At 42.3% G+C, this 24,181-nt stretch overlaps 3 protein-coding genes across 4 annotated transcripts in view; 1 reads left to right on the forward strand and 2 right to left on the reverse strand.

Moving 5' to 3' along the window:
- The window catches only part of klc1b (kinesin light chain 1b), a 38,151-nt gene extending 28,234 nt beyond the window's left edge, over positions 1 to 9,917 (reverse strand). For both annotated transcript variants that reach the window (XM_034682098.1, XM_034682097.1), the window contains exon 1: positions 9,806 to 9,917. The gene's annotated coding sequence lies outside the window, so the exon portion shown is untranslated. The remainder of the gene's footprint in view (positions 1 to 9,805) is intronic.
- A 1,863-nt stretch (positions 9,918 to 11,780) lies between these two features.
- Positions 11,781 to 15,588, forward strand: mrpl2 (mitochondrial ribosomal protein L2). Its single transcript, XM_034681526.1, has 8 exons — positions 11,781 to 11,898; positions 12,242 to 12,341; positions 12,425 to 12,575; positions 13,507 to 13,648; positions 13,720 to 13,835; positions 13,920 to 14,030; positions 14,235 to 14,308; positions 15,267 to 15,588. Exons 2-8 carry the CDS (start codon positions 12,267 to 12,269, stop codon positions 15,471 to 15,473), a joined length of 876 nt encoding a protein of 291 aa, XP_034537417.1. The 5' UTR covers positions 11,781 to 11,898; positions 12,242 to 12,266; the 3' UTR covers positions 15,474 to 15,588.
- zmp:0000000755 (phosphofurin acidic cluster sorting protein 2) overlaps positions 15,561 to 24,181 on the reverse strand; it is a 94,049-nt gene continuing 85,428 nt past the window's right edge. Inside the window, exons 19-24 of the mRNA XM_034681525.1 lie at positions 21,973 to 22,015; positions 21,835 to 21,877; positions 21,450 to 21,588; positions 21,140 to 21,363; positions 20,220 to 20,333; positions 15,561 to 18,391 (exon numbers count right to left, since the gene is read on the reverse strand). Coding sequence (XP_034537416.1) covers positions 18,276 to 18,391; positions 20,220 to 20,333; positions 21,140 to 21,363; positions 21,450 to 21,588; positions 21,835 to 21,877; positions 21,973 to 22,015 — 679 coding nt within the window. The 3' untranslated portion in view covers positions 15,561 to 18,275. The remainder of the gene's footprint in view (positions 18,392 to 20,219; positions 20,334 to 21,139; positions 21,364 to 21,449; positions 21,589 to 21,834; positions 21,878 to 21,972; positions 22,016 to 24,181) is intronic.

Below are 24,181 nucleotides of genomic sequence, written 5' to 3' on the forward strand. Positions count from 1 at the left end.
GGCTGTTACAACATGCATCCTCAGGCGGGCCGGACTCTGTGGGGATATTTGAACAGCTGCAACATTAGAGGACATTTTCATAACCGTCCAGAGATGCAGCTGTGCTTGTTTAACACTCAGATACAGAATATAGCTCCTCTATTCTCCTGTAAGCAACTTCGCTTGTACATAAACGCATGACAGAAACTCTCGCAGAGCTCTGGATGCACACACGTCAATCTTAGCATGATCAGCCGGCGACGCCACAGCCATAAAAAGGAAATGAACTCGTGTTTTATCTCTGCAGGGAAATGAGGGATTCAAATTTCATGAGACGGAAACATGAGCAGTTATTCATCCTGTTAAATCTAACACAGAATGAATAGAGTTTAATAAAGCATGCATCAACGAGACTCTGCTCCGAGCGCTGCACAAATTGTTCCATAAAAGTTAAAGCTGTGTAGAATCTCTGTTTTATAAGCAGCCGGGGGACACAGGGGCGTGTTATTGAGGGGGTTTATAAAGCTGGTTTGGAGCAGGACTGCAGCTCTCCGTCGAACAGAGGGCACACAGATGCTGCAGTGTGTCTGCCTCCGGGTGCCAAACGGAGTCAAGGAGGGGACGGCACGACAAAAGCCTCAGTGATCCAGCTCCACAGCTCCACAGCTCCACAGCTCCACAGCTCCACAAACACACTGCTCTGAAGAATCGTCAGCGCAGGAACATGTGCTATTCCTCCCAAACACTCCGAAGATAACCTGTGACTCAGAGAGACACGTCAGCGTGTGCCACATCCAGTGAATGTCAAGAGGAAAAAAAAAAAAAACAGCCCTGCCCTCAGATCCGCAGACCTGGGTCCATATACTGTGAGGGGGGCCTAGCTGTATCAAACACCAGCTGAGTGCCATCTGCCAAGAGAGAACACACTACAGCACCATTAGGCAGCCACTCCTTGTTCTGCTGCATGCATTCAGTCTCTGCAGGAAACGCATGTCAGAATGAAAGACAACAACTGGGACTGAAAGATGTATGCCTTGAGTGGATGATGCAAGCCTCGTCTGCATGATCCTGCTGTGCAGAGCTGCAAATATTGTTTATATTGGTCGTCAATTAATCTGTTTATTGTGATTTTGGTTCGTCTGTTTGTTGTTTATGTGTGAAATGAGAGGAAAGGCCCGTCACACATTCTCAAGGCGAGAGACGATGTCTTCAAAAATACTGTTTCATCCAACAAACTGACCAAAAACTGAATATATTTAATAGAAGACTCAATAAACCTCCAGATCAAACATTTTCCAGACTTAGACCCTCAGATTATGGACTTTAAAAATACCCTTAATTAATGTTTGAGCAGATCTTGGAGCCTTAATGTCCGTCTAATAGTAACCCTTCAGTTCTTGCACAGACGACACACCCGACTGGTTCTCTAGCCGGCCTCCAGTCCTCCAGTAATCCTCCTCGTCTTGTTCTGTTATGCACGTCACATCATGTCATCCCAGCTCTGAAGGAGGGTTCATTATTTCAGACTGCTATGTGATCTGACACACTGGGATCCTGTCTCTCCCTCTCTCTCCCGTCTCTTACTTTAACTCTTCCTGTCCCATTAAAGTTACTAACCATAGACCTTTCTGGAGTCCCTGAGCTCCCTTGTCTCGTAGGTTCCTCTGGATCTCTGCTGCTGTGGACGTGCCAGACGTCCAGCTGCTACAACTACTACCATCTGTCTCACCACTATCATCTCTCTCTCTCTTCATCTCCCTCTATCCCTCTCTCCAACACGGTCTCAGCAGATGTGTCTAACATGAGTCTGGTCCTGCTGGAGGTTTCTGCCTGTTAAAGGAAGTTTGTCCTTTCCACTGTAACTTGCTAAATGTTGCAAAGTGCTCTGCTCATGGTACGGTTGAGTTTTTTTCCTTCACCTCAGACGAAAAGCTCGGCCTTACTTGGATTTACAAACCGCTTACACAAATCCATACAGGAATTTCAAAAATGTTTGAAGTTTGAGGCTTGAATTAAAATTTTTCCGACTGAGCAAAACTTTTGATATTCAGTCAAACTTGATGCAGACATCTCTCTCAAACTGCTGAAACAATGAGTGCAGATAGTCTTCAGTGTGCAGAGTATGGATCCAAGTTGACACTAAAAATATAAATGCTCATTTTTCTCATTCAGTTCATCGTGTTTGATTATCTTTCCATTAGTTCTGCAGGATTTCATTCCATTCTGCTTTGATCTGTTCCATTCCATTCTATTCTGCTTTGATCTGTTCCATTCCATCATATTCTGCTTTGATCTGTTCCATTCTATTCTGCTTTGATCTGTTCCATTCTACTCTGCTTTGATCTGTTCCATTCTATTCTGCTTTGATCTGTTCCATTCTATTCTGCTTTGATCTGTTCCATTCTATTCTATTCTGCTTTGATCTGTTCCATTCTATTCTGCTTTGATCTGTTCCATTCTATTATGCTTTGATCTGTTCCATTCTATTCCATTCTGCTTTGATCTGTTCCATTCTATTCCATTCTGCTTTGATCTGTTCCATTCTATTCTATTCTGCTTTGATCTGTTCCATTCCATTCTGCTTTGATCTGTTCCATTCTATTCCATTCTGCTTTGATCTGTTCCATTCTATTCTATTCTGCTTTGATCTGTTCCATTCTATTCTATTCTGCTTTGATCTGTTCCATTCTAATCTGCTTTGATCTGTTCCATTCTATTCTATTCTGCTTTGATCTGTTCCATTCTATTCTGCTTTGATCTGTTCCATTCCATTCTGCTTTGATCTGTTCCATTCTATTCTGCTTTGATCTGTTCCATTCCATTCTGCTTTGATCTGTTCCATTCCATTCTGCTTTGATCTGTTCCATTCTATTCTGCTTTGATCTGTTCCGTTCTATTCTCCTCTCTGCAGATTGATTTGATATGACGTGTGTGATCAGGTTGTCCCTTTGTGTTTATCTCTATTGTTATGGGGTTTCCGACCAATCAGAATCAAGTAAGAATCTAACATAAAAGGTACTTAAGTTGGGGTTCCAGTTTGGCTTGAAGCGTGAACTCGACCCCTACTATCATGTCCTCCCCTCACTCTCCACATTTCCTTTTCCTCTCTAATAAAGTCCCCAACACACTGAAACGATGAAGCTCAAATGAGCATAAAAAGCAGATCTGGTGAGAGCTCAGTCGACTAAAACAGGCCGTGTAGTCTGGTGCCAAAAAATGACCAGAGGGCTTACAGTAAGCAGTCGGCAGCTTGCAGAGCAGTAAAATGTGCTCACTGTGAAATTATTCAGCATGCAAGACACAGCATGTTTTTTAGGAGAACGAAAACGCAGAAACTTCAGTGAGCACACAGACTCTGCTTTACATAAAGTTCTCCTCAAACCTCGTAAACAAATCGTGTGTTTGCATGAGCAGAGAGAGAGACGACTGTGTCACATGGGAGCTGTGTGAGCGAGGAAAGTCAGAAATATAAAACTTTCAGCTTCCCGAACGATCACAGGTATTCAGATTACACCGAGCGGTTCCTCTGAGTCTCAGCAGTTTAACTCCTCTGTGGATGAAAAGCTTCACGCAGCAGCTAACAGAGACTTCCTTTCATGTCGGGCAGGAGGGAATCAAACAGAGTCTCCACCTTGATGAAGAATAAAAACAACTGTAAGGAGGACTTTCTTCTGACAGCTCAAGTTAATATTTCCCAAGTCTTTAAAAGAGGAGAGATAAAGTCCAACAGGCTCTTCAGATTAATCTTTAACTTCCTGCTTCACGATGCTCGAAAAATACATCCTCCAGGTACTAATCGTGTGTTTAAAGACACAGCTGTTTGGGGTTTTTCATGTCAGGTCATGCAATGTTTATCAGCCGCAAGGGGGCAAAATCTGCCTGTTTGATCATTTAACTCTCATGCAATGAAGATAAAACGTGATGCACGAACATTTTTAGTCTGTAAAGCTCTAAAAATCTCATGCAAACTTATTCAAAGTTGCATTTTTCTGCATAAGAAGGTGCAGCGACTTCCCCAAAGATAAGTAGGTATTGCTCTTTATGTCTAATCCTGAAAAACGAAGGACAACAACATAAAGGAAAGAAGCTAACAACCCTCTGAGTGAGTCTGGGATAGAAGCGATCGATCCTGGATCAAAGACTAACCTGGGCTTCAGCAGCAGATCAGCATCATAGTTTGGCAGGGAGCGACGGCGATGAGATAATGACTCCTCCTCCAGCTATAGCGCTACACGGCAACACGGCGCATCATAAAAACTGCTGAGCTAATCCAAAGAGAAGCTCCTCAAAATGTTCCCTGAGAGACGGAGGGAGAGGAATGAGGGAGCGATGAAAGAGAGGAGGAAGAGGACTGGGAAACGCTCGCAGGCGGCTGATGACCTTCCCTCAGTGTACAGCGAGAGGCACAGCCCCACCCACGGCGAGGGGAGAGAGGAGCAGGGGCGGGTGGAGGAGCAGGGGCAGGAGGGTGGGGGAGGGAGACTCTGTTCCTCTGCACTCATCAGACACAAAGGATCAGGTCTTAATGAGACACAACGGGAAGGGCTCCATTACTCTATTTATAGGCTCAAAGCTGCAAGCACCAAATCTACAATCTCATGCTGCTGAAAGTGAGATTATTACTCAGATTAAAACGCAGCGCCGGGGTTTATAATCTCACCTCAGCAGCACGAAACAATGAGCGAACGTATGCATCCTGTTGTTTACAGCGTGCAGTCAAAGGGAGACGAGCAACATGACTCAGGGCTGCAGGGACGAGAGCTCCAGCTTCTCTCTGATACCAAGAAAAGGACCAATCAATCACCTATCAATACATCACCTGCTCCCCAGGGACCAATCACATGAGGTTCAATAATTCAGCTACACCCACTAAAGACTGACGCTTAAATATCGTGTGTTTAGCAGAACATGTTGAAGCAGCAACAATTAGAAAACATTCAAACTCATATGAAAGTCCTGATCAGCTTTAAGTGCATTTCAACCAAGAGTTCCGGGGTCTTTTAGCCCCCAGAACTACTTTACCCTGAACTAAAAGGTTCCTGTGCCCCCATTGTTGTCTGCGTTTTGACGGGCGGGCAAATCAAGCCAGTGACGTATGGAGAAATAAAAAGGTAAATGCACTACACCACCAGACCAGTAGAGGGCAGTACAACAAAGACGAATGCCATTCATCACAGATGACACCATAGAAGCAGACGGACAGGCAGGTGTCATTATGAGCAACACAACAGTTAGCCTGTTAGCCTGAAGAGACTCAGCTGGTGCTGTTTTAGATGGTGCTATATTTCATCACAGATGGATTCACTGAATCAACACGTGAGAGGAGATAAGCGCGAGTAGCAAAGACGTTTCAACACGGCTTTAAAATCCTTTTGCACTCAAAAAGCCGTGGCAGAGATCAGCCGGTGTTTTGGTTTAAACAGCTACCCTATTAACTGGAGACGCTAAGCCGGATGCATCCCTCATAAACGTCTTTAGACGATCATTAAATATCTGATGAGGATATTGAATCTTAAAACTCCCTCTGTTTCAACAGCTGTGTAAACTCCACAAACACTGACACATTCAGCTGAAGGTCTCCAGTTTACAGGGTCACTTTTAAAACCGTAACACCGGGAGGAGAGACGCATTCACGGTGGGCTGAGAGAAGACTACTGTTACAAGCTGCTAAATCAAGAGAATCACAGCTTCTTCTTTTGAAAAGTACACACACATACAAAAAAGATAGAACAAATAAAAACTAATGAAAGAAAGAGAAATCAAGTGAATCACAGATGGAAAAAACAATGACTGTGAATGGTTTTTGGAAAAATTTTCGAAAAAAAATTGCCAAAAAATTTTCGAAAAAAAAAAAGATTGACAAAAGAAAATTTGAAAAAAAAAATTTGACCAAAAAAATTTGAATTTTTTTTTTGACAAAAAAATTTTTGGGAAAAAAAAAATTGAATTTTTTTTTTTTGAAAAATTAAAAATTTGAAAAAAAAAATTGAATTTTTTTTTTTTGGCAAAAACAAAATGAAAAAAAAAAATTGGCAAAAAAGTTGACCCGGAGAATCACAGCTTCTTCTTTTGAAAAGTACACATACAAAAAAGATAGAACAAATAAAAACTAATGAAAGAAAGAGAAATCAAGTGAATCACAGATGTGTGTGATGTTATTGTGGACGGCGGGCGGAATAAAAACACTGCGATTAATCTACCAATTAGACATGTTCAGGATTGCAGGCCCTGCCCCCCCGAAAGTCCCGGGACCTTTGAAAAGTACTACCCCTCTAGCAGGGGCTTTTTAGGGGGGAGATTATCTACCCCTGAACCGTTGTTCCGTTACAGTTCGCAAACATGATGTCATCACTCTGCGTCCTGATAAAAGATGAAGAAAGGATTCAGAAGAAGAGACACATCTTTACCCCAGAGGGTGATGGAGCTCATGGGAAATGTAGTTTGCATCCCAGAAGGGCACTACCGACTTCATCCAGAGGGGGCGCCAGAAACAACACAACATGAAAACTCCTTACTGGAGCTTTAAACACCAAAACAGACAACAAAGTCCAACACAGACGCCACAAAACATCCAAACACAATCACGCTAAAGTGATGAAAACACACCCAGGTGAAAATTGCTAAAGGTGGAAGTAGACCCATATAAGGAGTGCAACAAAACACATGACAGCCTCTACATCTAGGTCATCAACAGAGCCGTGTATGTACGTGTTTATCTGACATGGTTTTGATGAGGTGGATCACAAACCTGCATCTTTATAGACAAGACACATGACTCCACCTTACAGGGGGAACCAAAGGTCAAACAATATTGCAGCAATCAGAGCATATCAGGCCCAGAAGCCCGAGAGGAGGGAGCCGCGTTATGAAAGGCCACTCTGTGTTTAAAGGAACAACTCTGTGGACTCTGGAAACCCGGGTCATCTCCCAGAGCTCCAGTCTTCATTAATCTGCATCTCCGGAGGCCCCCGGGCTGCACATTATCACACCACCCTTTGAAAAAACACCATCATCTCTCAGTCACCTGTTTCTCCTTGCTTTCCAGAGGAGGATCAACCCGGTCACCCCTCTTTGTGCATAATCCTGCTCTCTGTAATTTCCCCCCCTGAGTCCGCCTAAAGCAGGATAAGAACTCAGAAAGTTAAATGTCGGTCATGCAGCTGTGATGAGGAGTTTCACTGACGACAACAAGCCCCAACAGTCCTCCCTGCACACGCTCTGGAAACACTCCGTCACAGGGAGGGTGTGGTGCTGATGTTTCTTTAATCAGAAAATACTAACACAGGAAATGGAATGAGAGCAAACCGCAGAGTCCAAGCTCTGTGCCATCTCCCCCCTGAGGAGCGTTTCCACCTCATCTTCCTCCGTTTCCTGCACAAACAGCAACCCAAACACATCATCCACATCAGCAGCAGACACAAAGGAGAGCCAGCCAGAGAGCAGGGTGTGGCAGGGCCAGGGACAAGCAGGAGGGAAGTGCCACCGACGCTGTCCACAGTCATCCGTCACTGCACAGCTGCTGGAGGCCTGTTCCCTCTGCTCACAGAGGGCTGATACAAGCTTCACACTGACGACAGGAGAGAGGCGACAAAACTAACACTGGGTTTCATTTAGCATGTTTGCTTCTGCGTGTAAATGATGCTACATGATGTTAACAGGCCTTCAGGACATCTGCAAATAGCTTCAAACCAGAGCACACAGATAACATGCTCCTTATTTATTCCATGTACATTTGAAGGCACACCCTGCTCCCTGCATGACCTCACTTCTTCTGCTCCATTTCACTACATGTGAAATATTCAGTCCACTTGAGACAGCCAGTCCAGACCTAGACTGTCCTCCTGTTGAAAACAGGGAGACGTCTGGGTATTTAAATCTACCTTGGAGCAATTTTTTTGTATTCCTCGACTGCAATATTACCATTATTACTGTTATTAAACATTTTTTAACATTATTTGTATTCAATTTTATTTTATATTAATCTATCGTACTTTATATATTTGTATTTATTTCTATTCCATTTTATTTCATTCTATTTTAATCTATCTAATTTATATATTTTTTTATTTTTTATATTCTATTTAATTTAATTTAATCTATCTTACTTTATATATATATATTTTTTTATTCTATTTCATTTTATTTAATCTATATTACTTTGTCATTTTATTAAATTCTTCTGGTATTTATCTGATCTTATGAATTATTTTTTTTTTTAAGTATTTTAAATTACTTTCCTCTATATCTCATATTTCTGTTGTTTTCAGTCTCTGTTCTTGTGAAGCTCTGTGTGCTGTATGCTTGAATGTATGAAAGGTGATTTATAAATAAAGATGAGTTCAGTTGTTCTGTTGTTTTATTTTGTTCAGCTGTTTACAAAGATATCCAGAGAATGATGATAAAGTTTGAGTTGAAGTTGAAGTTCATTTGACGTTATGTTGCTTATTATTCAACACATAATAAACATTTTAATCCTTTTTAATGCTTTGTAGTGTTTCTGACTTAAAGAGCTTCACCAAAACAAAAACCTTTTCCATTGAAATGAATCAGTCTGAGGTCATTGATCCGTATTTACTCTGATGATGTAATCAGACACTTACAATAATCTCCAGGGTAAGGTGTAATCCTTATTATCATGTTATATTTATTAAACACAATCTTTCATGATTTTACACCTTAAGTTTTTTATTTATTTATCATGTTTTTGTCTGTTTTCTTTTACCCCAAAATTGTCTTCATGTCTATCAATGATAAATCTTCATTATGTCTGAATAACATTAATAAAACTTAAATAACACAAATATATATATTATTCAGAAAAAGTCTCACATTCTTTTAAATATTAGGATCCTTACACATAACTGAATAATAAAACATAAAGAAATGTAAATACCTACTTTTTTAATTTTATAGAGAGATGTTTTTATCTTTGTTTCATGAAATGTAAGTGTATTTAAAGTGTTTTTTAACCAGATTATTTATATATAAATATTTATATTTTTATTGGGTTTTTCAGCTGTTACCAAGTTTTATATTTTTACAGACCAACAAGAACACATCGTTCAATGACAACCACTAGAGTCCAATCCAAAGTGTTTTAAAATAAGTTATATTCAAAATAAGAAAACAGGAAGGACTCATGAGTTAGAAAGAAGATATGATACATAAAATAAATAAATAAAATTAAATAATAATTTTATTATATACATATAAAATAAAAAATAAATAAATACAAATAAAATAGAATAAAAAATATTTCTAACAAACAAAATATTGAGATGAATTTTCACAGCTTGGCCTATGAATCATATATTACATTAGTCCTCAAGAGAGGGAACATAATTTAAAATGACAGCACAGGACCCAGGTCTTTATAAAAGTGAGTCGATCACATATATATATAACTGATTGATCATCGATCAGAGGTCAGAGGTCAGAGTCTGAGCTGATTGGATTATAAGGAGGAGGAGAGCTGAGCTCAGTCTGACGATGTGTCTCAGTATATAGAGATTAAACAAACTGTCAGTGTGATCTTTAGTCCTCTCAAAGTCACATTATATCTGTCCTGTGATTCAAAGGTTTTTAATCCTTCACACTGAAGCTGTTTTTATCACTTTGACGCTCCGGTTAGCTAACACTAGCTCCAGCTAAGCAGCTAGCATCACCACTCCCTGGTTCCTGAAGCTTCCCTCCTTCTTTAAACCTCCAATGCCGATAAATCCTTTAATTTCATCCTGAATTAAAGATCATTACATTCACAACTCTGTGACAGAACAGGGAGGAAAGGTTTCTGATGTCAGTAAGAGAAGATAAAGCCAGTACTCACCGAGAGCTGTGACTGACGGCTAGCTCAGAGCTCAGCCCCTTTAAATCCAAAATGTCTCCGGCTCAGTCAGAATCTCCCACAATGCCCCGCGGCAGGGCTGAGGAACAGTGACGTCATGGTTTGTTTTCGCCCCTGACTGTTTTTTTTTTTCATTTTACAAAAAAAAGATAAGAAAATAATAAGAAAATAATTTAATAAAATAAAAGTTAAGAAAAATAGAAAAATAAAAATGATTAAATAAAAAAAATAAATAGAAAAATAAAAAAATTTAAAAAAAATAAGAAAATAAATGAATAAAAATAATAATAATAATATGTGTTGGACATTTCATCGCTGCTTTTTTTTTTGTCAAGTTTGTTTAAAATGTTGTTTCAATTGTTACCCATCAGTCTGTCTGTGGTTTAGTGTATTTTATTTTACACCGTCTATGGGTTTAATGTACAAATGTACATGTTGTACAATTACTCATCACAATACAAGCCGAAAATTCCATCACATGAAAAATACCAAAGGATGATTAGTGACACCTGGTGGTTAGATTCAGCTCTTACAGGTGACAGTTATTCAATCAGTTATTCATAACTCTAATCACTCAGACAGCTTTTATCATTCCCAGGTGTCTGATAAACAGAGGAGGATCAGGGCCACTGAGAGAGAAATTCACTGAAAGGGGGAGAGCAAAACATTTTTTTTCAAGGAGTAATTATTTTATCCAAATTCAAGTGAGCAAAAAAAAAACATGTTTAAGGTGTTTATTTTTAAAATATCGAGATTAAAGTCAGAATGCTAGAATTCTGACTTTTTCTCAGAATTCTGGAATTAAGGAAGGATTCTAGAATTCTGACGTTCACTTTTATGGAATTCAGCATTCTGACTTTAATCTGAGTCTGAGACATTAAAGAATGTATGTACACCTCTTACATGTTCTTTTACTCTCAGGCTTTCCCAAAGTCAGACTTTTCTGTCAGAACTCTTAGATTAAAGACAGAATTCTGAATTTTGTCTCAGAGCAACAGAATTGATTAAAAAAATAACATGTTTAAAAAAACATTTTTTTGCTCGCCATCTCATTCATTTTAGTTTTTTTCAGTGGCAGCGAGCAAAGAAACATGTTTATATAATAACATAATGTAATATATAATATAATATAATAATATACATATTTATATATATATATTTGTATTCTGAGACAAAATAATTCTGACTTTAATCTCAAATTTCTGTCTTTACTCCCAAAACTCTGACTTTAATCTCAGAATGAAAATAAAAATAAATATAAAAATGTCCTTAGTCCTCTTCTGTACTTTTATCATAACATCTTTGCTCCAATCAAATAATAATTCACATTCCGAAAGCTCATCTGTCTTGGGTACAGAATGCTGCTGCTCGAGTCCTAACAAGGACCAAAAAAGTAGACCACATCACTCCAGTTCTTAGATCTCTACACTGGCTTCTTGTCTGTCAGAGAATAGACTTTAAAATCCTGCTGATGGTTTATAAAGACCTGAATGGTTTAGGCTGATCTGCTGCTACTTTATGAACCACCTCGACCTCTGAGGTCATCAGGTCCTGGTCTGCTTTCAGTCCCTAGAGTCAGAACGAAACATGGTGAAGCAGCGTTTAGTCATTATGCTCCACATATCTGGAACACACTCCCTGAAAGCTGCAGGTCTGCTCCAACTCTAACCTCTTTTAAATCAAAGACTAAGACTTTTTTATTTGCCACTGCCTTCCTATCTTAGCTTATTCTAACCCACTTTAAATTAAAATCTTAATTTATTTTTTAATATATTTCTAATTTTCCTTTTCTTTTCTGTTTTATTATATTTGTCATTTTAATTGTGTTATGTTATGCCTGTCTGAATGTTTCCAATGCTTTTAATGTTTTAATGTAAAGCACATTGAGTTGCCCTCGTGTATGAAACGCGCTATACAAATAAAGTTGCCTTGCCTTGGGTAGCACTAATCGGCGAAACACCCCCCTCTGCCGTCCAACGTCTATCGCTGCAGCGGACGTCATCAGAGCGCGACGCAGCGTGCAGGATTGTGAAGGACGCAGAAACAAGCTCGGGATGAATTGAAGCTAAATAAAGGTTTGTAGGTGTTTCTGCTTTACCGAGTTTAGTCACATTAAAGACAAAAGATAAATGAATCATCCAGTGGTCTGTTATAAAATGTAATATAAGGTTACATCAGCTTTACGTTCAGGACACAGGATAAGCTAACTGTAGCTTTAGCTCACATATACAGGTGATGTTTAAGGTTACTGACGTCAGACAGACAGAAACAGACAGACATTAAACTGCAGAGGGAAACATGTAGATTATTTATATGGATCTGATTCTCTTTGAGTCTGTTAGAGGTTATAATCTGCAGGAGGTTAGATTAAAGCAGGAGGAAGAATCAGCTGTTATTAAAACCCTCTCTGCTCCTCAGGTGTGTCTCAGGTGTGCACGTTGTGATGATGGCGGTGTCGTGTCTGACTCGAGCCCTGCGCTCCCTGTCTCTCTCCCAGCATGCATTGCTCTCCTCTCAGGTAAACATCCTCCACCTGTCAGAAAGTCAGTCTTAAAGCAGCTCTCAGTCATCAAACAGACTTCATCATGTTTGTGTTCACAGGTCACTCAGACTTCACTGGGAGCTCAGGTACAGGTGAGAGGATTCCTCACGACAGCCGCTCTGAGTCAGAACAGGACTCTGTGGAAGCAGATGGAGAAATACACCATCAAACCCATGGGCATGAAGAAGACCGGAGGCCGGGATCACTCAGGTAAGCAGAGGAGGATGAGGATGAGGATAGATCCAGTCCCGTCTTACAGACAGGACTCAGTCTGATCTCATCTTAATCCACCATGAGCAGAGCACTTTGCAGCATTTAGCAGGTTACAGTGGCAAGGACAAACTTCCTTTAACAGGCAGAAACCTCCAGCAGGACCAGACTCATGTTAGACACACATCTGCTGAGACCGTGTTGGAGAGAGGGATAGAGGGAGATGAAGAGAGAGAGATGATAGTGGGGAGACGGATAGTAGTAGTTGTAGCAGCTGGAGTCTGGCACGTCCACAGCAGCAGAGATCCAGAGGAACCTACGAGACAAGGGAGCTCAGGGACTCCAGAAAGGTCAAAGAAAGAAAGGAAAAAGGAAAGAATGAAAGAAGGAAGGAAGAAAGGAATGAAAGGAAAAAGGAAAGAAGGAAAGAAGGAAAGAAAGAAGGAATAAAAGAAAGAAAGAAAAAACAAAGGAATAAAAGAAAGAAAGAAAGAAAGAAAGAAAATGAAGAAATGAAAGAAAGAAGAAAAGAGAGAATGAAAAAAGGAATCTACAGCAGAGATCCAGAGGAACCTACGAGACAAGGGAGCTCAGGGACTCCAGAAAGATCTATGGTTAGTAACTTTAATGGGACAGGAAGAGTTAAAGTAAGAGACAGGCAGAGAGAGGAGAGAGAGGGAAAGACAGGATCCCAGTGTGTCAGTCTAAGCCTATAGTAGCATAACTAAGACCTGGTCCAAGCCTGATCCAGCTCTAACTATAAGCTTTATCAAAAAGGAAAGTTTGAAGCCTACTCTTAAAAGTAGAGAGGGTGTCTGCCTCCCGGACCCTGACTGGTAGATGATTCCAAAGGAGAGGGGCCTGATAACTGTAAACTCTGTATTTGAGACCTTCTGTATTTAGATTAATGTTTCTTCTGTCTCTCTAACAGGAAAGATTCGAACACATGGTATCGGTGGAGGTCACAAACAGAAGTACCGCTGGATCGACTTCCAGCGTCTTCACTACGAGGTCGGCAAAGAGGCGAAGCCGTTCGAGGAGAAGGTGGTCGAAGTGCGGTACGACCCCTGCAGGTGAGAGCAGCTTTCATAACGTGAGACTGAGATTACTCTGGAAGGTGTGATGACACGTGGCGTCTCCTCAGGTCCGCTGACATCGCTCTGGTCGCCGGAGGAAAGAGGAAAAGATGGCTCATCGCTACGGAGAACATGCAGGTCGGAGACATCATCAAGACGTCCGGGGTCATCGGACGGATGGCGGGTACGAGATCCATCCTGTGAGCTTTTATATGACGACGTCGGAAGTGTCTCTTTATTTAACGTGGTCTTTGATTTGACTTCGTAGTCTCGGCCAATGAGGGCGATGCGCACCCGCTGGGAGCTCTGCCTGTGGGGACGCTGGTGAACAACCTGGAGATCCAACCAGGGAAGGGATCAGAGTACATCCGAGCTGCAGGTATCTGTCATCATACAGTTATTTAAAAACATGATTAAAGTTACAGCAAGGGATCATTTAACTCTGATGAGTCTGAGTGTTTGGATTAAGTCCTTAAATAGTTAGTTAAATAAAAGTGAGTTATGAGGAGGACAAAGACGTCTTTTGCATCCAGAACATGTTCATATCCGATCTCTCAATGATGAGTATTTCTTCTTGTTTCAGGGACGAGCGGCATCCTGCTGCGTAAAGTCAACGGGACGGCGATTGTCCAGCTTCCCTCGAAGCAGCAGGTTCAGGTGAGTCTCTCTCAAACTTTTCTGAACTCCAGCTCTGTTTGTTTTTGGGATAGAAAGTTCAAACTGCTTCAAACTGCTGCAGCAGATTCCCACAAAGCTGCAAGTGATGCATCCTGAACATTTAATGCGATTCAGGAAAGACCAATGGCCGTTCTGGGGAGGGCCAACAGGGGCCAGTGCCCCTGTAAAACTGAACCTGGACACCCCCTGTGCCCCCCCCCCTCCACACCAAACAAATATTATACAATTAAAAAAAGCTTTGGTATCGCACCGATGTTACAGGTGGAACACATGCGTGTGGCACTTGGTTCCAGTCCCTTAGAGCGCCAATCAGCTGCTGTCAGTCTGCATGTTGATATAGTGCACAGTAGTATATATGTCTTTGTTCTCAGCCGGTCCTCGCCCTTCTCAGTCTCTTTTGTCAGGGTTGAATGTGTCCCTCTGACAACACCCTGGCCCCCCCACAGTAAAAGTGGTCTAGAACCACCACTGGGAAAGACGATCAAAGTGTGTTCAAGAGAAGATGAAGATGCTACCGACTGACTTTGGTGTTTAAAATCATCAGATCTGAACTATTAAACATCCTCTTCCTCATGAAGCTCTCAGACTCTTAGAATAACATCCTGAGCTGCAGGAGGAAGTTCTTTTTGTACGTCTTTTCAAAATAAAAGCTGCTTTAAAGCTGCTGTTAGTAGTTGTGATATAAACATCAGTTGTGAGAGAGATTTTGAATGTCAACACGACCCCTCCCCTCTCTGCTGTCGTAACCCCGCCCACAAAAGATCATTGTGAGTGTTCTATAAGGAAGTAGTGGCTTCCCAGCCAATCAGGACGACAGAGGACTGGAGATTAGCTCTGATTGGTCCGTGATAACGGGAACGAGGGGAGTAATAACATTGCTTGATACAAAGACATTGGAAAACTGATTTAACGTGATCTGTGTCGCCTGCTCACACAGGTTCTGGAGACCTGCATGGTCACTGTAGGACGCGTCTCCAACATCGACCACAACAAACAGATCATCGGGAAAGCGGGTCGGAACCGCAGATTCGGCAGACGGCCGTCGAGCGGTTTGTGGCAGAGGAAAGGAGGCTGGGCCGGACGGAAGATCAAACCTCTGCCTCGGATGAAGAGTTACCTCAACCTGCCCTCCATCTCGGCGTAGAGAGGACGAGTCAGAGACTGAAGCTCACCCTGTGTTATTGTTCTGTGTGGGGAGAGACGGCGTGAATAAAGACGAGACGTTTGTACAGAAGATTAAAAATTTTTATTAAACACAACTGCTTGTGAGAGCATGGAAAGAAACAAAACAATATAAAAATCCAAAACATATTTACATCTATAGTAAAACATGCAGAGTAACCCATATTTTTAGTGGTAAATTTAAAAATACTGTCATGTCGTTTAAAATAGGGTTTGTGCAAAGACACCGGGCGGCATTTCAAGTCTCAGGAGCAACGAGATGGCATGTCGGAGAGCTTTGTAATGAAACACTGATGTTAGTTTGAGCATGCCCGCTCATTGATCCAGCCTTGTTAAACGCCCCCATGCTACCTCTAGATTCAGGGCAAATTAAAACAAAAAGAAACTCGAGGTCAAACGCATCGAAACACTTTCCATCCGGCCCCCTTTCTTTTTTTTTAAAAGGCCGATTCCCTCAAACGCACGCCGCAGCCCGCCGCCGCCCGCCGCCGCCAGAGCGGACCAATCGAACTCTGAGAGGAGAGCGACGGGAACGCTCGTTCACGGGCGGACACGAGGCGGTAGCTGCAAAGTAAGGTTCTTTTTTTTTCATCAAGTGGCAAAAAGCATAAAGTAACAGACAGCTGTAACGGCTCTTAAAGGGACAGTACGTCTTTTTGAGTGTGGTAGTTTAAGGTGTTTTTCAAAGGTCAGTGTTATAGAAAGAGGAGGAGTTCAAGCTTATCTCTCAATTTAGATCATTTCAAGAAACTGATGTCGTTGAAGCGTACGCTCTAGAGATTTTTCAATGCTTTACTTTGTCGTCGAGATGCACGTTTATTTTTGCACCATTCATGGACGCAGCGGCACATCTTACGTCAAAGTGAAGCACTGAAAGGTTTCTGAGCAGAGCGTGCTCTTACATCCACATCAGAGTTTGATGATCTGAATGAGGTGTTAGAGCTGACCTCGTCTGCAGAGGTCGATAGTCGAGTTTCTCTTCCTGTAGGTAACACACCTTGATGTTCCTCATCCAACCACATGAAGAAATAAAAACAATAGAAAGACGCACTGTCCCTTTAAACCCGTCAGCACACATCATCCCTGCGATAAGGGGAAATAAAAGTCATTAATCAGATCGGCCGTCTCTTGATTAAAAGGTAGTGGTTCAAATAAAAGACCTCCAACACGTCACCTCAAATAAACAGGAGTCCCAATTAGAGCTCGAATGTGTAAAAACACATGAAAGTGCGTCACAAAGTGAGGGAGATGCAGGAGAAATCAAACCTCTAATAGTGTTTGTACAACTTCATACGAACGAGTTCTGCTAATATATATTTGGCATTTATGTGGAGAGTAAGGGGGGGAAGCTATTTGTGCTTTCAATTTAGAGGAGAGGGGGTTCACAATAATACATCTCGTATATATTTTTCTATACAATGCTAAAAAAAGCCAGCCTATCAAAGCTCGGAAGTCTTCACTTTATAAAAAGCAACAACAAACTCGGACAGAAGAACCTTCGGAGTCAAAGGTTTCCTACTGCGGGAGTTTCACGTGAACACTATCAGGGAGTACCATCGAAACACGAAGCACACCGACACAGACACACACACACACACACGGGCAGCGACTCGGACACGCCCCCTCCTGTTTGATCCTGCGCTCGGCGGTAACGCTCCCACGCAGGTTTCAGGTCAGACTGATCGTCTCCCGCCGACGCCTCAGGTCGCTGCGATATAAAGGACACCACGGTAAAGCTCTGTTAGTGCACACGTCCTGTAAATGTTTCTGACCTCCTGCAGAGCACGGACTGCTCCTTTAATCTACACTCAGTAACGTTAATACTGACTCCACGAGGAACACGTCTCTACGAACACGGAGCTCAGGGTGGAATCGACGGCGACGCTAAAGCGAACTGAAGTTTGGCACATCAGGAGTGTTTGTTCGAACACGGCAGGAGTGCGAGTCCTCAGGAATCCGGCGACACTCGAACACAACGCGGCGGGAAAAACTGAAAACACGTCAGGACCGTGGAACGAGGAGACCGCTCTCACCGCCGTCACGTCTTCATTTGGCGTTCAGCTGTTGATAGTTGAAATATTTGAGGTGTCAGATTCCCTCTGCTTCCACCCACACACACCCTCACAACAACAACAACAACAACAACAACCCGTCACGTGATGACGCTCGCATCACTGCGCCGCGTCCATCAGAGCGACCTTCAGAGGCAGAGAGCAGCTCCTTCCTGTTTCCATCTTCAGGAGAAATAAAGGGACGAGTAAGAAAAGTGAGCAGAAGAAAGGATTCCATCTAGATTCACAGCAATATTCCAACTTTCAACGACAAACACAATCTCACACACGCCACTGCACGTCACCATCACACTCCTCCATCGTCTATAGAGTCACAATAAATGTAGGATTTCACAGAAATAATAAAATGTTAACAAAACAAAGTGCAAACACAGCTGCCATTATTGAAATGTGGCAAATTGTCAAAAAACCCCAAAATACCTCCGAGGCGGTCGCACAAATCTTACAAAATAGTACTTGTTCTTTTTGTAGTGTGTAAAAAACAACAACGACACCAACAACATCAAAAACATCGAGTTGACAACATGAACACTTGGTGTGTATGAACACGTGGATGTGAGTCAGTAAGATTTCCACAGGAAAACTAGTACTGCCGGGGCCCGGCGGCTCGTCCTCGGGTTCTCTGGAGCCTCTCGGGGAGACAAGTGCAGCGGAGAGTCGGGCGGGGGGGGTCGAGCGGAGGGCGGCCGGGGTCACACGGGTTTAGTGTAACCGAAGATTCCCACCGGGAAGTGCTTGACGTGTGTCGGCCACTGGGCGGCGAGCTGGAAAAACTTCACGTCGTTCCACTCGACTCCATCGATGGTGACTGAGGGCGAGAGAGAGGAGTTACTGATCTGAAGAGGTTCATGGGCTCTACTGGAAAAAAAATGCCCCTCCAAAAACATGAAAATAAACTTATTTCATACTTTTACCTTGAAATAAGCAAAAAAATCTGCCAATAGAAGAAGTGAAAATTTGCTTGGTAACATTTCTTAAAATAAGACGTAATATTTAGAAAACTGTGATCTTAAAATGAGCAGGGAAAACTTATTTTAAGTAATATTTCACCAGTATTTTAAAACTTAGTGTCTCAGAATAAGACAGGAATGATAACAATTAGTATTTTTTCATTCATAAAAAGATTTCTGCACAAATACATTTCATGTCAACTTCTTCATTTGAAGTATTTTCACCTTAATTTGAGTTGTATTATAGCAGCACTTCTCTAGGTTTAAGACCTTTTATTTGAAATAAGATGACAAAGTTTAATTTGACAGTTTGAGATATAATGTTTTCTCATAGTGAGCTGGATATACTAATATTCAGTCATGTTGTTTTTTAGGATAAGCCAGCTCTGCTCTAAAGGAGGTGTTTCATTGTGTGCATGGAGTTTGAGGATAAATATTTTTATCTGATTTAAAGAAACAGTGTCTGAAAACTGAAACCCAACCTTAAAAACAACTTGTCTTTCTTTCTTTTTTCTTTCTTTCTTTCTTTCTTTCTTTCTTTCTTTTTTTCTTTCTTTCTTTCTTTCTTTCTTCTTTCTTTCTTTTTTTCTTTCTTTCTTTCTTTCTTTCTTTCTTTCTTTCTTTTTTTCTTTCTTTCTTTCTTTCTTTCTTTTTTTCTTTCTTTCTTTCTTTCTTTCTTTCTTTCTTTCTTTCTTTTATTCTTTTCTATTAGATTCTCCAATAAAAGTCATTTACTTAAATCAAGTAAAGTGTTTGTCTTAAATCAAGATTATCCGTCTTCTACAAATAAGATCTCAGCTTGAAAAATGTCTGAAATGTAAAATAAACCTTGTTTCTTCTAAATTAAAACTCAAAACAAGATAATTTCAAGATTGTTTGACTGAACAAGATATTTAAGATGTCTTAAAACAAGTCCCTCTATCTCGCTCAAATGTTACTTGTTAAGTAAATGTATCTTAAATCAAGTGGGAGAAGACATTTAGACTATAAATGAGACAATTTCACTTGGTAAGATTTTGAGTTTTTGCAGCGAGTAGTTGTTACTACTCTTCCTCTCTGCATTAAAGACAAGCGGCAACCTCTGGTCTAAAAATATGAGCCCAATGCGGAATTGCTAAAAACTGATGTTCATCGAGGATCCACTTGAGGCTGGCTCTAAAAGTACCGGAAACAACATACACACCAATTCAAAGAAGACGATCTTTACAGCAGAAATAAACATGTTTACAGCCTGGTACAAAAGAGGAGTGTAGTCTGGATAGATCATTTCTCCATCGGCACAGCTGACTTGATTGACAGGCGGGAACACTGTAGCTGTTGGCTAGGAGGCTCAAAGCCCGCCTCTTTAAATCACAATAGCTCAACAGGAGCAATATGGCTGCCACCAACGGTTGGCCTCAAAACAGCGCTTCAGAAACAGATGGGTGACGTCACGGATACTAAGTCTGTGATTAAAACACAAATATCTGAACTCTCTGATCCTCACACTTTTAAATCAGGATGATATTTATGATAGAACTGAAAAAACCTGAAGAGTTTAATCGTCTCCAAACGTGAGCTATGAGGACGTTTCAGGAAACCTCACAGTCTGTCTTCACACTCCTCTCTCTCTGTTTACATGACTTGTCTCTAAAGTCCCTGAAGCGACCACCAGGTGGCGGTGTAGCTCCAGCGGTGTGTGGTTACCTCTCAGCATGGTGTGCTGGTGTTTGGCGGTGCAGATCAACCTGCTGATTCCATCGATCACTTGGCTCTTAGAGTCCAGCTCTTTCTCCTTCGGCTTCTTGCTGAGGAAAATCACTGCGGAGGAGAACAGAGACACGCTCGTCAGACTTTACACGTCACGCTGTGATCACAGCTCTTTAAGAGGACTACTCTGTGAGACAGGAGTTAAATAGAGCCTGTGGTGGCTCCAGAGGGAGACGTGTTGGAGTCAGGTTCAATCTGTGTACGTTTAAGGAATCAATAAACAAGATCGGCCGGTGGAGTTTGAAAGAAGTGTTAATCTGACGCTCAGTCTGAACCTTTATTAACCTAAAACAAGACTTCATCTGTGTGTGCACAAATGTTCTTAAAAGAGCTCATAGTGCCCTCTTACCCCTCTAGAACACTACGCTCCTAACATGCAGGCCTGCTAAAGTCTCTAAAAGTAGTATGGGAGGTACAGCCTTCAGTTATCAGGCCCCTCTCCTTTGGAATCATCTACCAGTCAGGGTCAGTTCTTATTGATTTTATGATTTTATTGTTTGTTTTATCCATTATGTTTCTGTACAGCACTTTGTGTCCGACTGCTGTTGTTCTTAAAGTGCTTTATAAATAAAGTTGAGTTGAGTTGAGTTGAGTAGACTGCTATAGGCCTAGACTGCTATAGGCTCAGACTACTATAGGCCTAGACTGCTATAGGCCTAGTCTGCTATAGACTTAGACTGCTATATACTTAGACTGCTATAGGCCTAGACTGCTATAGGCTCAGACTACTATAGGCCTAGACTGCTATAGGCTCAGACTGCTATAGGCTCAGACTGCTATAGGCTCAGACTGTGTAACCTTTAATTGTGTTGTGATTCTAGGAGTCAGTGTTTGGTTTTCCTGTGGCGGTCTCTGACCTTTCTTGTTCTTCTCCTTAGTGACCACGGTCATGGCCATGCTGGGCGGGGGGGTGAGCTCCCCTCCACACGGCAGACGGCTGACCTGCAGAGACCTGAAGTTGCTCTTCAGGGTGTTCTTCAGACCCACGTCTCTCTTCTCGCCCTCCTTCTTCTTCTCCGGACCCTGCCACGTCCAGTAGTCCACCTGCAGCCCCATCACCTCGCTGCCCGCACACGGAGAGCTGCAGAGGACGAGAGAGAGGTCAGAAACCCTGCAGAGAGACCTGGAGGGTGTGTGTGTGTACGTGTGTGTGTGTGTGTATTGTACCCAGCTCCAGAGAGGGCGGTGGACACAGAGGGAGACTGTGGAGGAGTGCCTCCGATCTCCTTCCCATACGGACCAGCCGATGGGGGGGTGGGGGAGGACAGGATGCTGGTGTTACCTCCCATTGCATCATCAGAGTCGACTGCACAGAGAGGAGAGAATAGTCTCAAACACACACATGGAGGTTTAAAGGAAACCAAACACGCTAATGAACGTGTGTGTGTGTGTGTGTGTGTGTGTGTGTGTGTGTTTGAAGAGTCGTCTCTGAATAAATCACAGAGCCGGGTTTCTGGGTTGTTTCTTCTTCCTCGTCTTGATCCACACCGAGATGAGGAATGTGGAGCACCAACCTGACAGAATACTAACACACCTCCACATCCAGTCTTACCTGAGGTCGAGAGACTCTGCTCCACGATCCCGACTTTCACCACCTGAGGGAGGGAGAATTATTCAGCGTGAAAACAACATGAAACAGAATAAATGAGCCATCCTGTCTGGCACCTGAGAGAGGAAATTAAAGTCTCACCCCGATGAATGGCACGAATTTCTGACAGGAGTCCTCGTCGGGGCTGAAACAGAGAGAGAACAGAGGCCGTGAGGAACTGGAGGAGGAGGAGGAGGAGGAGGAGGAGGAGGGATAACATCTGAACACTGAGTGATCCTGGAGGGAGGATGGCGGTGACACGGCCTGCTCCATGTCCCATCGCAGCAGGAATGGCACATGACCAGCCGTGGGTGAAATGGGGTCATCGTTAGGGTCACGTTACAATGAGATGGATGAGAGGAGGGACCGCTCCTTACAACCAACAGAGGTGTCTGACAGACGGAGCTGAGGGCCACAGTTTGGGCCCCGCTGTTCTTTACTACTCTCAAGTGTTCGAGACTTCTCACACGAAGAGATGAGTGCACACACGAGCGTCACAAGAGCGTCACACGAGCATCACACGAGCATCACAGCAACAGATCCAAAGGACGCTAAAGTGTAACTGGTGATCTTGCAGGGAGGAGGTGAAGCAGTGGGAACTTCCTGATCCTGAAGAATATCTCACACCAAGCGCAAACAACACGACACAGAGGAGCAGATACAGACCTGCAGTCCTGAAGGATCCTAACACTCATGAGGGGTACAGTTTAACAATGATTCTGCAGCCGCACCAGCTGACTGAACAAATCAAGCTCTTCCTGAGACGTTTTCAGCGAGGTGGATTTAAAATAACAAGAAGACTATTCTATTCTCTGAAGGTCACAGTTATATCCACGCCAAGGCTAAAGATAGTTTCACTGTAAACTACTTCCTGTCCTCGTTCCGTTCACTCCCTGAAATCCCTCCATGCATCAGCCGACGGGCTCCTTCGCTTGACATCGTAGTGATCCATAAAAATGGTGACAAAGATGGCGAAGACTTGAAACCAGCACTGTAGTTAAATCCTCAGAGGGTCTCATCCTGCAGAAAGAAAGCCCAGCCGTGCCACGAGGAAACCCTCACCTGGGTCTTAATTCTATTTTGACGAGGCGTGACCGCCTGCAGGAGAGGACCACAGCGGTACTTTCATGAGCGTTGTGGTTCCTCACGTCACCAATCTTATGAACCTCTGGAGCGTCGTATTTAGGGTTGCATAGGGATGGAAAGCTTCAGGTAAATTTCCATGGGAAGTTAAGCTGGGGAATTTTGGAAATATTCCAAATTGGAAAGTTTCCATGGGAGTTAACTGGGAATTGAGGGTAATTTAATGAAAACTTAATGCTTATCCAAGCATAACTATGTTTTGTTTTCAGCAGAGATCCATCCAAAATAATACAATTAAACAGATTTATTTTTAAGTAGAACTTTATCAAGTGTTAAATATTTGATTGAACAATCAATTCTTTCATTGAAGAACAAAAACATGAACGTTGAGTTAAATATTACTCATCCCCCCCCCGACCCAACCCATTCAAAAGTTAACAAAAATGCAATCCCAACAAAGTTCCATTCAAAATGTTAAATGAAAAGAGCCGCTCTCCCTCCAAAAAAGTCCCATTCAACACGCAAATAAAAAAGCATCTTCCCTCAAGCTTCTCAAGCCTAGCCTCTGCAGGATTCTAGAAATCATCTGTGCTTCATGTGATGGAGGAATGCTCAGTGCAAGTAGGGGGCGTGGTCTCAATAGCCCTGCAGTAAGCAGTGTGCTATGTGCATGTGATTGAGGAATAGAGATACTCAACTGTACTTGCATGATTTGTACTTGCTGGTTGTTTTAGTCAGGATTATAATAGAATATATTTTCCCCAACTATATTTAAGTTCCCTATGAAGAGCCAACCTTCAATTTAGTAAATTCCTGTTTATTCCCATGGAGAGTTTCCAACTTCCACAGAATTTTGCAACCCTAGTCGTATTATGAGCTGATGTGCTGCATTGCATTGGGATTCATACTCACTTGTCAGCACCTGATCTGTCTAGAAGATGAGGTTTATTCTGCTCTCATGGTAGAAAACAAACATTCGGACTTCCTCTGTCACAAAAACCTGCACAGCTGCAGAAAGAGTGTGCAAAACTTTCACTATGACTCCTCTGGTTCTTCAAAGTACCTGACATCTGTGTGAGAGTAATGAAGCTCTTCAGCCGCAGTAACAGGGGAGAGAGTGTCACTGTAAAGAACGACCGATCTACTACTAACGAATCAACCTGACTCTGACTGCTTCACCCCGGCTCGTTCTCGACCCTGCAGCACGTCAGAGCCACAAACCGCTCCT

This window comes from Notolabrus celidotus, chromosome 4 (genome assembly GCF_009762535.1).
Source record: "Notolabrus celidotus isolate fNotCel1 chromosome 4, fNotCel1.pri, whole genome shotgun sequence".
In the NCBI taxonomy this organism is placed as follows: domain Eukaryota; kingdom Metazoa; phylum Chordata; class Actinopteri; order Labriformes; family Labridae; genus Notolabrus; species Notolabrus celidotus.